The sequence below is a fragment of the Physcomitrium patens genome, chromosome 20 (genome assembly GCF_059467195.1).
Source record: "Physcomitrium patens ecotype Gransden chromosome 20, ASM5946719v1, whole genome shotgun sequence".
In the NCBI taxonomy this organism is placed as follows: Eukaryota; Viridiplantae; Streptophyta; class Bryopsida; order Funariales; family Funariaceae; genus Physcomitrium; species Physcomitrium patens.
In genome coordinates, this window is record NC_143429.1 from 6264704 (window position 1) to 6277382 (window position 12679).

Consider the following 12679-nt stretch of genomic DNA (forward strand, 5'->3'; position numbering starts at 1 on the left):
ATTAATAAATAATAATGTTGCCTTCTTAAAGAAGAGACTTTATTTACTTTGTAAGAGCATAAGTGATCCAAATTAAAATAAATAAAATAAATAATTAATAAAAGCATTTTAAAGAAGAGATTAAAAATATGTTATAGCAAAAATCACCTCAAAATATGAAGAATTGATATTTAAAGAAGACCAATTGTGAACTAAGGTTGAAATCAGACCTTGAGGTACAAAATTACATTCTTACAACAATTCCAAGGCACTTTGGTTGATCAGAGAGCAAGATTTAAGACCAAACTTGTGAGAGGATTTTTAAAAGTTTATTTTGTGTGAATTAAAGATATATGGAGTTTTTGAAGGCTCTTTAAAATAAGAAATTTATTCAATAGATTTAAATTTTGATAAATAAAAAGAAATTTATAAATTTGAAGATTTTTTGAATATTATAATATACTTATAAGTGAAATTTTTTCAATTTATAATTGTGTTTGCTTTAAATTATTTTAAATTTTTTGATGTTTATTTAATAATTAGATTGGTAGTTATGAGATTTTTGTGGATTATGGTATCAAATAATTGAAATTTAGGATCAATAAGGATTTTTTTGATCTTTCAAAATTTACCAATTTGATTAAAGCACAAATTGGTGAGAGCAATTTAGACTTAGAAATCTACACACCAACCAATTTTTGGAGCATTTTACCATTTCAGCAAAGAAAAAAGGTTGTTGGAAGGTTAACATTCAAGCTAGAAAACGAAAGCAACCAACATCCAAGAGGTTATGGAAGCATTTCATTACAATTTTTGAGTTTGATTCTTTCCAAATTTTGTATTCTTGTTAATTGCTTGTAAATTGAAATATGAGTGAAATTTTAGTTAAGCTCAAAATTTTCATTAATGTTTATTGAGATTTTAAAATAGCTTTGAAAAATGATTATGATTTACTTTAGATTTGTTTAGGATTTGTTTAGGATTTGATTAGGATTTTATTAGAATTTGATTAGGATTTTATTAGAATTTGGTTTAAGATTTGATATAGGATTTAGGATTTTATTAGGATTTCTCTAGGAATTGATTTAGAATTTAGAATTTTATTAGTATTTGGTTTAAAATTTAGAATTTGATTAAGATTTGATATAGGATTTATTTAAAATTTAGTTATAATTTAATTAAGTTTTTGTTAGAATTTATTTAGAATTGCATTAGGATTTGATTAGGGCTAAATCAAGATTTGATCAAGATTTAGTAAAGTTTTATTTAAGATTTATTTATGATTTATATTTTTAATATTTCTTTAATATTTTTTGTTTTTTTAAAAAAAAAATTTTAATAATATTTTTATAAAATTATTGTTATTTTTAAGGATTTTATTTTGTATTTATTTATTATTTTTTTTCTTCTAAGATTTCTTTATTATTTTTTTACATTAATTTATGACTTTTTATGCTTTTCTTATGATTTCTTTTAAATTTCTTTTGGCTTGATTAAAATTTAATTATGGTTATTAAGGATTATTTAGAATTTAATTAAAATTCTATTAGACTTAGTAGGATCTTGTTGTTGTATTTTTTATTTATCTTCCATAGCTAGGTGTTTGGTGCATTTTCAAGTAAGAATTCATGTTATACAACAATGCTAAAAAGATCAAGGTAAAAATCAATAATAAAATTTTATTCTATTATATTTATTATTGCTCATATAAGAAAAAAAACTCTTCTCTCTATCTTGAAGAAAATTTCTAACAAAAAAATTAGCTCACATAGATGCAAATTTTTATAGAATTCTACTTTGCAATATTTAGGTAGTAGAGATGAGCTATTATCAAGAATATTCATTATAAACAACTAAAAGTTTAATACATTCTTTTTTTATTAGAAAATAATAGAAAATTATTCAAAGATAATATAATATTAAATCTAGAATAGCTATTGCCAAAGATAAGAAGACTAGAGGCTCTTAAAACAAAACTAAGAACAAGAAAGGCATTGATAAGAGTGAAAAAGAATTCACTCTTACCTCCATATATACTATCTAATTAGGAGCTAAGTGATGTTGTTCTATAAGATCTAGGACATATATCAAACTTATAAGACATGTATCTAAATTAAAAAACAAGTTTTATACATATACACTACATGGCCAACTTGTATTACAAATTTTCAACATGTGCAACATGCGACTAACTTCTTGAAAAAGTTTCTAACCTACCAATTAATTATAAATATATTTAAATTTAAATCTATATTTATGAAGTTTTTAAGAAGCTACTCCATAATATATTATCAAATCTATCTATATATATTAATTAACTATCACTTCTTATCAAGATAATTATGTATGTCCATAACAAGTATGGAGGGGTGACTATTGAGATAAAGGTACACAACCATGATGTACCTCTCATTCTTTTTGATTATCCTAGTCCATGGATTCTATCTTTTGATAATGTTGCTACCATCAAATATGTAAACAAAAGAAGGGCTACTTTTAGAACAATTTTATTTACCATTTTCTAACAAAATAAATCTTTAGAAGTTGTTATTTGAAATATATACAATGCCAAAAAATTATTGCATGCAATTAATCTCTAAGTTTGTACCCTATTGGAAGCATTGTTAGATAAACCACAAACAAATAATGTTTGTCATGCTTTCAAATGTGATATTTTTGGCCACTTTATACATCTATTTTTTACTTTAAAGAACTTTGTAACACTTATAAAAGATTTTTTTTTTTTTTTTTTATAGTTTTGCTACTAGATTTTACAAATAAAACCAATTGATAATTTTTTTGTGTTTATGTGTATTTTATGTCTTTTTCTTCATACTTATTTGTAAATGGTATCTCAATTGCTTCATCCTATTGTTTCTACTTTAATAGAAAAAAATATAATAAATATGTTAATTTATGTATCCCTCTTATGAAGTCTAGGATTTGAGGTCAAATGTTTTTTTAAGAAAATAAGACTCTATTTAGCTAATTGATGTAATAGTTAATGAACTTTTTTATAGTTGTATATTCACTTTCAACATGTCTTACTTACATATTATTAATTCTACTACCACAACATGTCATTTTTTCTTAGTTTTTTTTTCATACAAGGCAAAACATATATAGATTACTTATGGTCTTTAAAACATATTTGGAATATCTTTAGAGATAGAAAGACACCATGGATGATAGTCACAAACCACTAACTAGAGTCAATAGAAACTTTGATCTTACATTAGACTTGCTTTGTTTATACATAGACAAGAAAGGTGATGTCTTTTGAATATTTTATTACCAATTATATTGAAAAAAATTACTTGGCTATAAAAGAATGAATTATGGTATCAACTAACAACTCAAAGAACATTTACAACAAAATAATCTTATTTGAAGAAAGTCAAGATTGTGTTATATGTCATGGAAATATATGCAAATCAAGCAAAATTTTATTCTTGTATTCCAATTCTTTTCAACACCTTATTATCTAAAAAAAATCTCCTATTATGCCTTACATAAGATTCTTAATGAATTAAAAAAAAAAAAAAAAAAAAAAAAAATCACATAGTAGATGATTATATAATCTTGAATTGTATTGGTTTCTTATAAATAAGTAAAAGATCTTTCATGTTCCTAAAAATTGAAGAGATTGTTGAATGCTACTAAATTTCTTCTTTTCAATCTTTTTTATCAATATTATTGCTTAAAATCAACGTCTTCCTATTAAGAAATATCAAATAATTTAAGCTTAAAAAAGATTTTGTTACAAATTATACCTTGTTATGAAGAACTCTTATAACATAAATAATGGTTTTTGGAGCAATTGGTTCAAATCCTTTTATGAATAGAACAAGGTATAATAAATTTGCATATTACACAAATAAGAAGACATCTTGGCAATATGGCTTATCTTCTCTCTTCAAGCATTTCAAAAGAACTTATTGCATTTGAATTTGTGGAGAAGAGGAAAAGATAGCACTATACAAAATGTAGAGAAATTGGACACAATAAGCACAATTGTCCACAATTTTTTTCAGGAAAGGTATCCACATTATTAAAAAAAACAAGTGACTACATAAAAAAAGAGTCTTTTGTAATAAAAACAAGGTGTTTACAAAATAAAGGAGAGATGTCCTTCTAAAAATTTTTGTATTAAATTATCTTATATAGAATAAATAATCAATTCTTTTCAAAAACAACATAAGACAATATTATTACATATTTTTTCTAACAACATTTGAGATTTAATTTACGATATTTATAAAAAAATACAATAAAACATCATTATATATTGAATAAATAAAAATTTATAATAACATAATATTTCAAATATAGTAAATGACACTAATATAACAATAATTAACAAAGTATTCTTACTATTGTTTTTATATTCAAATATTATTAAATATATTCATGTGCTTTCTTAACCAATAAATTAAAGACTTTCTACACAAATTTTGGTATTTTGAATAATAAATAAAACTAAAATTATATCCACATTTTGTCTAAAATAAAATCTTAAAATTTATCATTAGAACTTATCTTGCTACACATTGTATTTCAAAAAAAAAATCTATTCTAATAAATCACAGCGCATTAAACAAAAAGACATACATTGTATAGCTTTTGAACGAAATTTGTACAAAAATTTATGCAGTATTGCAAGAATCTTTAATCTGGCCAAAAACTCAAATTCTTTAAATAAGATGCTTATCTAAGATTTGTTGTATGTTTAAACACCAATTTGTCTAAACAACCATCCGCTTCACAGTAACACATTTTTTTGTCACGAAATGAACAATATCGATATTAAAACATCAATGTAGAACAAAATTAGAAGTGAAACATAAACAATAAAAAACATGTTCTTCTTCCTACTGCAATGCTAGGTAGCAAGTATATTTCATAACTATGTTATATTCATGACATTAACGTATCCACCCATAGCGCTTAATGAAAATGATCCAATCTAATCAATCAAGGCCGAGCACTACATTCTCTGGTCCTCAACTCTGCTCACAAGTAACCAGCAGGAAATTGAGTTCTTACAAGATATATTCCATCATCTTCCATTTCTACGATGCCAACACTACAAAACCAGCCCACTGCAGAAATATGTTTTATCCAATTTTCATCTACTTATACGAGCTCAGAACTTCTGGATCTCTGAGACTGAAAACCTCTGCAGACATGCAAATATTCAAGCCCAACGCAAGTTGAAAACAATACACATCATCTGTCCACCGTTGTGAACTTACCTGTTAAGCTCAAGACAAAGCATCACCGACTTCCTGAATGAACGTTGCTTTCCTCGAAGCAGTTGATGCACTCCCTTCGATCTGGTTGATCAATCTGTAAAGACTACACCATACACAGACAATGCAAAGGCAATACTAGATTTTATGTGTTTTGATCAGAGAGCTATCTATCCTACAGACACAAATCCACAACGACACGAGTTCCGCACCATGTCAAAAACACAAAAGGTGGCTGATCAATCGTTGATGCGATCCGCCGAAAAACTGGAACCGTGTGGTGAATTCGAAGTTCGAAGATCAGTTAGTTATATTGCCCATACTGTGGCATGTACTGCTGAGCGTAAGGGGCCGGAGCTGCACCCTGTTGTTGTTGAGAATATGGATATGCTCCCCCATAGCTCATAGCAGCAAGAGCTCTCGCCTCATGACCTGGAGCTGCTGCTGGTACACCATATGAGCCTTGTCCATACTGCTCTGCGCCATACATGGGATTGTTGTAGGCTTCATATCCAGCTTGTCCTGGAAAGGCTTCATATGCAGCAAATTGTGTGCCATACTGTGCACCATATTGTGTTTGAGCTCCATATGCCAGCGGTTGGGGTGGCACTGCAACGGGAGCCATCGCTCCAGGAGACATTCCTGGAGGAGGTACTGGCCATGGAGGAGTTGCTGGCGAAGGAGGTGAAGGGGGTGCTGACGAAGCTGAAGGCGAAGGGGATGCTGCAGGTGTTGCAAAAGCCTCAGATTTGTCCTCTTTCTTGCCTTTGTCCGCTTTCTTGCCTTTCTCAGCGTCGCCATAGCTTTCTTCTCCCTCCTCATCGTTTCGTTCCTCTTTCGCTTCCTTCGCACCAGTCTTGTCGTGATTTGCAGCTTCCTCTGCGAGCTTTTTATCTTGAATTGCTTCCAACATAACCTGTTTTTTAGCTTTCTTTGCATCTAACTTGGCTTGCTTCTTCGTTTCCTTGGCCCTTCTGGCATCACCTTCGGGATCGGCCATGCAGCCACCTTTCTTGAACATACTTTGGAAAAGTCCTGTAGCCTTGATACAATGCTTGCAAGTGGACGTAAAAGACCAGCAGAAGCCGCAAGTGGGTTGCAGACATTTCTGACCTATTCTCCACATTACTTTCAAAAGTTTACATGGAAGCATAACCAGAACAGCGAACCACAGTTTTTTGCCGTGCCTTTTTTCCAGCGATTTGTATCCTCTTTCCCAAGCTTTCACGTAACCCTTATGAAACGATTTCAAAGGACTAATAAGCAGTTTTGCAAGAGTCGGATAATTACTCTCATACTCGGCCAGCCGCCTCTGATAACTCAACACATCGTCGATTTGCCCCAGGAAGAAAAGGCAAAGAAGCACTGGTATCGAGACCACAGGATTAGTCAATCAATTGGCGTGAATTGGGCATGGTTCAAGATATTTCACATGAGCCCACCGCTCTATCCAACTAAGGAACAAGAGGAGTCATGTTATACAAACTATCAACAATGAACACATTACGAGCGGATACAATCCCTTATTAGCTTAAGAGCTGCACCAAACAAAATTGTTATACTCGCTGAACAGGGTTTTGGTTATAGTGGTTGCTGCACTCACATCCAACCAAAACGAAAACGAATCCGATGTTCACCATAACAACTTTCCAGCAACTCTTCGTCACGTAACATCCCCAGACGGTATCCTCCGGGCAGTCCCTGCATTACATGAAGCTTCAGCATTCCATACACAGCGATCCCTTCTACCTCACCGTGAGGTGTTTGATCGAGAATTTGGCGACCTTCAAGCATGATAATCTTCTTACATACAGAAAAAAGCCAACATGGGTACATGAGAGAAATGGGGGCACGTACTCGCATTTTACCCCAAACCATTCAGCGATTTTTTTGCTGCTAACCAGGACATGAAACGGATTTCCGAAACGCCAAATTAATCGCCACGACGAAGATGGTGATGGCGCTTCAGCACCTGACCCATCTGGCGCTGCAGGAACTCCTGAGGCTGCAGATTCTGGCGGCGCTGAATGCCTGTTACCCTGACATAATGGCAATGAAACAAAAAAAATTGTTGTCAAAAGTTTGAGTATGGCTTGAATGCAAACTGGACATGAATTCTTCTTGCAACACTTTGAAGCTGACCCACACGGTGTACTTGCTATCTCCGACCTATTTCCCATCACCATAACAGAAAGTGTTTGTAGCCATTTTGACGATGTGGGTACCAGTTCATTACCATGTTTACGAATAACACACACCATGCATACACAACTGTGAACTCACCTCTTGTCGAATTACTACAAACACAAACGGAGAAATGAAAAACGAAAAGCTGCAAATCCCATGAGAATTCGAAGACGCAACAATAGCCCACAAAGCAGGAAGTGTAGCAACTTGCTCACCATTTAGGTCACAATCCTCCTCTAAGGTCCATCATACTCAGCTTCGTTTCTGCCATGGCCATACAATGAATTCACAGTTCCTGCTTGACTTGCTTGCAATTCCAGGCAAACAGAAAAACCAGAAAAACCAGAAAAAACAAACAAGCAAACAAACAAGCAAACAAACAAACAAACAAACAAGCAAACAAACAAACAAACAAACAAACAAACACTACAAGAAAAACAGCAACAGTTAAGGAAGAAAAAAAATTAAAAAATTAAAAATAAAACAAAACTAAGAGTTGTTTTCTATGGGATACAAGGAGCTAATCCCACAGGTGCAACTCTCTCATGTAAATTGATTGAAACCTGTTTATTGACGCTTTTGATTCATTTACTGTAAATAAATGTGACGTAATATGTTAATAGATTTCTTTTTTCTTTTTCTCTTTTGTTGGCGTTGAACCTTGAATGAAAATTGTGAAATGATCGCCAAATGTCTAATATCGAACATATGCTAATAAATGAAATGGCTTAAGGTAAGTCCAATCTTTTCTGTCAATCGATTAAATAAAATGAAGGAACCTTGGAATTGTGAGCACAAATAATATTTTTATTATTATTATTATTAACAATTTTTTTATTTTCTTGATAATAATTTTCAATATTAGCAAAAAAATTAATATTAAAATTTTCAAAGTTTTTTTGCATGAATATAAAATGAGTTTTGTAATATATTTTTCCTATCATTTATTGATGTTGGTTAATTTTTTATTCTCTAAATGTATCAGAATTTGTCGTAATTTATTAGTTATAAAATTCATCACTTGATCAATTTGTAATTCTGAAGCTACAGTGTAGGTTGATATGAAAAATATATTTTAAGAAATTATATGTAATCATTTTTTTTTGTTCAATGTTTGAAAATCCAAGAAAACACCAATATATATATATTATATTTTCTTCTAATATATAACAACAAACATTAATTGATTGTCAAAAATAAAATAAAAGTAAAAAAATTATATTTAAATTTCTCATAAATTTAAATAGTAAATACTAAAATTTAAATTAAAATATGTACAAAAAATCAAGTGTTCAATATATATTTTGTAAAATATAAAGAAAATTTTTAAATTGACCTAAGCATTTACTAAATTAATGTAATGTTTGATATATACTTCAATATATTTTTCTTATGGTTTTTACATACTTATATTCTAATCATATGTTGTAATTTTTAAAATGAATTGTGAGTAGGAAAAAACAGATTTTGTGTATTTAAATTACTCTTTTTATTCTAGTTGATTAAAATAACTTGGTTTTTATCTTAAAAATTAAGATAACATAAAGTAATTAATATTTATATTTATATTTTTGATATTAAAGTTATAGAAATTTGGCAAAGAATAATTTCTTAGATAATTTTTACTTTTTTAAGCTAATCTTTTAGATAAGATTTATTTATTTGATTTTTTCAAAAAAAAACATATTCAAAGAATCAAAGATTTAAATTGGTTCTTTTTAAAACAATCGAAGAACTAAAGATTATCTAAAACTTTATCTAAAGAATAGTAGTAGAAGGAATCTTACTACATCCTAGCAAACACTTTCAATGAACAATATACTTTTGAAGACATTGAAAATTAAACCAGAACCCAATATTTTTAGTTAAAAAATAAAAAGGACCAAATTACACAATCAAATACGTCAGAAGTTGATAATTTCAAAAAGTAATTTTGTACTTTTTTTGCTGAATCAGGATTATTGAACTTCTAAAAGACAGAGATTGGTGGATGTCCATAAGTTGGAGAAAATGGAAAAATCCTCAAATTAACCCAGTCGCATGTTGGAACCAAAAGAAAATCATTGACTGATCCACAAGTCCTTCATCTCATCTTAACAACTCTTTTGTAGTGCTTTGGAATTGTCAACTGAAGTTTTCGACATTCTTCCAACCAGTCAAATGTGAAGAGTGTCATGGCTTTTCTTCAGTATTTCAAATTGTAGAATTCTGTGCTCTTACGAATCTTTGTTCACAAAACAGAGGTTCTGAGCAAAATGGAGTCTGATAACTAATCAAATTAATAGCAGGGCCAACAAGTCCAGTAGCGAGGAGCAGGCAGTTCAAAAGCTCACCTCAATATTCAGGAAAAGGAAAAACCCCAGGTTACATTCAATGCTTGATTATATCCCAATGTCCCAGTGTCGAAATAATTCTACATGTGCACATACAGAGAATGGATAAATTGTCTGATTTACAACAAGGCCATCGATGGAGAAGCGCAACAAGAACTTCATGAGGCCACAGTAAACAGAACCTATGGCATCAACAAGTTCCAAGTTTCATAAACCATCGAGAACATGTCGAGCTTTATTTGACAAAAAAGTGAAGCCAACTTATTGACGGTGCAGGTCCAATCAAACTGTCTCAATACATGTATAGAAGGATTGATTTGGTCTATTCCATGAAAGAATTTACACTTTGATGTGAATACTTAAAGTTGAGGTTTTAGGGCGACGGAACTAAGCAACTAGGACGAATGAACTAAAGAGAGGATAGAGGTTTCAATCACTACAAGGTGCTGTTCAAGTACAGAAATGTTCCTACAATCCCAAGGATACCAACAGCGATACCAATGGGAAGCGCTTGTCTGCACATGGAAAACCAACATAGACTTTGTCAAGAACCAGGAATACAGAAATTTACAAAATCTTCGAATAGTACAAAAACGAATTGGAACAAATTTTCAACTTATCACACGCTCGAATATCTACTTACAATGCCTAATATTAACGCAGGCGTGATCTTCCATAATATGGGGCTTTCACAGGAGTGACGATAGTGCGACACCAGAAGAAATTGACGACAAGAGAACTAAAATAATTTCGTTGCAGCAACCACTCGTTTAGACTCTTGAGATAACAGAACAAATAACTGACCCGAATGCTGCATTTGTCTTCTTCAATTCCTCCTTGCGGGCCTTCCGAACAGCCAAGTCGTTGGCGTTCCTAGCCACTGGTGCATCGTAGACCTTGAACCTTCTCTTCGGTGCAAGACAGACTTCCCCAACAAATCATGTTAGTCTATGGCAAATCTTGTTAATCTAGTCTCTGTAAGTTGAAACATCTATCTGACAATATAATGACGAAATAGTTACAATAGATAACTCACAATTTTATATTCAAATCTACCCTGGGAAGAGTATCTAGTGAATTGTATGTTGTAGGAAATACTCTTCCGACAGGGAGACAGCCAGTTAATTATCCAGACACCTCTTCGACATTAAGAGTGGCAGCAAAATCGATTTCTAAAAATAACGAACAACAACACATCAATCTAGATTCTGACGTAATGTCGTCGCATCACAAACTTGTAAAAAGGAACATGCAACAATCGTCCACCAATGAAAGCAAGGCTTGAGGATGTTTTAGACAGCGAACATGCAATCTGTACAGGGAGGAGGTGCTGCGAGGGTAGGCAAGTTACCGGGGCAAGAATAGTCGGTAGGTAGCGATGTAAATGGCTGCTTATCATTGTAAATGTACCTGTTGCAAAACCACAATTCAGCAAAGAGCACATGAATACGAGCATGACAACCCTCTAACTGATTAGTATGATGATACAGAGCTAGTATAATAATTTCTGATTAGGATTTGCCTCCAGTGTTTGTTGACGCAAGTGCAACACTATTAGATGGCATCCTGAAGGCCGTCAAGAGCCTAGTCACAATTCTGCTACTGTAAAGGGAGAAACAATCAATTTCCTCATACGTCGAGGGGATCATAGAATACAAAATGGCTCTTTCCAAAACAACGCTGCTCGTCACAATAGGGGAGGCACTTATCGATTGAATAACAGAATTATTTAGACCTCAGTACAGTCGATACAGAACAAATTATGGCAAGCCATAAGAGGATTACAAGAAACAGTAAATGAGCAATTCCATGTGGATACGAGATGCCTCGCTTCCACAACATAAAGATTGTTCTCAGCACTGTGCTACCCACCATGGAAATGATGACAGAATTTCTTAAACTAACACGGGAGAAGCTCGCCGCACTCTATCTTTGCATCCCCCCCCCCTCCACTAAACACATTCGTCCTGTCATCGATTAATAGGATTCGTACTCCCAATGCCTAACCCAGTTCACCAATCTTTTAAAGGGACAAGGTCGAAGAGCCAAACAACAAGGTACCAATCTAATGTTCATGCACAAGGCAGCGACGACATACCCGCAGTCCTGGCAGATGTAGGCAGTCTTAGCTGCAGCGCGCATGGTAATCCTCGGAGGCGCAGACCCAAGGCCCTCAGGTATGATCACGGCAGCCGAGAACGCCCTGCCTCCATTGTTGAAGGAGCTCTTGAGCGCCATCCGGTCGATGGGTGCGCAGAGACCCCTCACGTCGCCCAATGCACCCATCTTCTGTCCATGCTTCGCCAAGATTCCAACCACATCTTGCACCGCCAACCCAGCAGCTGCCATTGCGTCCAATCACCCACTTCCTTCAACAAGCGCAAGGCAAATCCGCAAACGACGCACTCTACAGCAGCAGCAGCAGCAACTCACGTAGCGGGATTGCGATTGTGTCACCAATTTGCTAGCCCAGGAATTATGCAAGGGCGTGTGAAGAGGATGACGAGATGAGGATCGAAGACAGGTGGTGGGCACGGGCTCTGGGCTGACGACGATGACGGGGCAGGGTGAAGTCCGCGACGGACGCGAGTTAAAGTGCGGGGTTCCACCTCATAATCGCTTGACCCATAATCCTGCACTTTTCAGAGACCCTTCTCAATGCGTTTTTTACAGCTCCACCGTCGCACTGTAAACAGACGTCGCTAGAATTTTGCTGGGTGACTCTTGTTTTCGGGGTGTGGGTTTTATTCATTTCGACAAAATTCCCTCACGACGGTTTGCTACATCGACGGCACCTCGCGAACTTCTTATCCACAACTCACGGCTGCAGAGCTCTCTCTCGTTCTGGGGCGAGAATCGAATCGAATCGAATCGTATCTCACCACGAAGCCTCCGGAAATCGTCTCCTGGGTATCACTAAAATTGTAT

At 33.3% G+C, this 12679-nt stretch overlaps 2 protein-coding genes across 2 annotated transcripts; both read right to left on the reverse strand.

The window, feature by feature from the left end:
• Positions 1-3361: 3361 nt before the first annotated feature.
• Positions 3362-9460, reverse strand: LOC112273189 (uncharacterized). Its single transcript, XM_024501668.3, has 5 exons — positions 9451-9460; positions 7515-7654; positions 7089-7270; positions 6835-6932; positions 3362-6596 (listed from the first exon to the last, which is right to left on the reverse strand). The coding sequence occupies exons 1-5, from the start codon at positions 9458-9460 to the stop codon at positions 5536-5538; spliced, it is 1491 nt and encodes a 496-aa protein (XP_024357436.1). The 3' UTR covers positions 3362-5535.
• A 593-nt stretch (positions 9461-10053) lies between these two features.
• LOC112273566 (uncharacterized) lies at positions 10054-12220 on the reverse strand. Its single transcript, XM_024502504.3, has 4 exons — positions 11850-12220; positions 11103-11161; positions 10556-10676; positions 10054-10266 (listed from the first exon to the last, which is right to left on the reverse strand). The coding sequence occupies exons 1-4, from the start codon at positions 12098-12100 to the stop codon at positions 10188-10190; spliced, it is 510 nt and encodes a 169-aa protein (XP_024358272.1). The 5' UTR covers positions 12101-12220; the 3' UTR covers positions 10054-10187.
• Between the last annotated feature and the right edge of the window lie 459 nt (positions 12221-12679).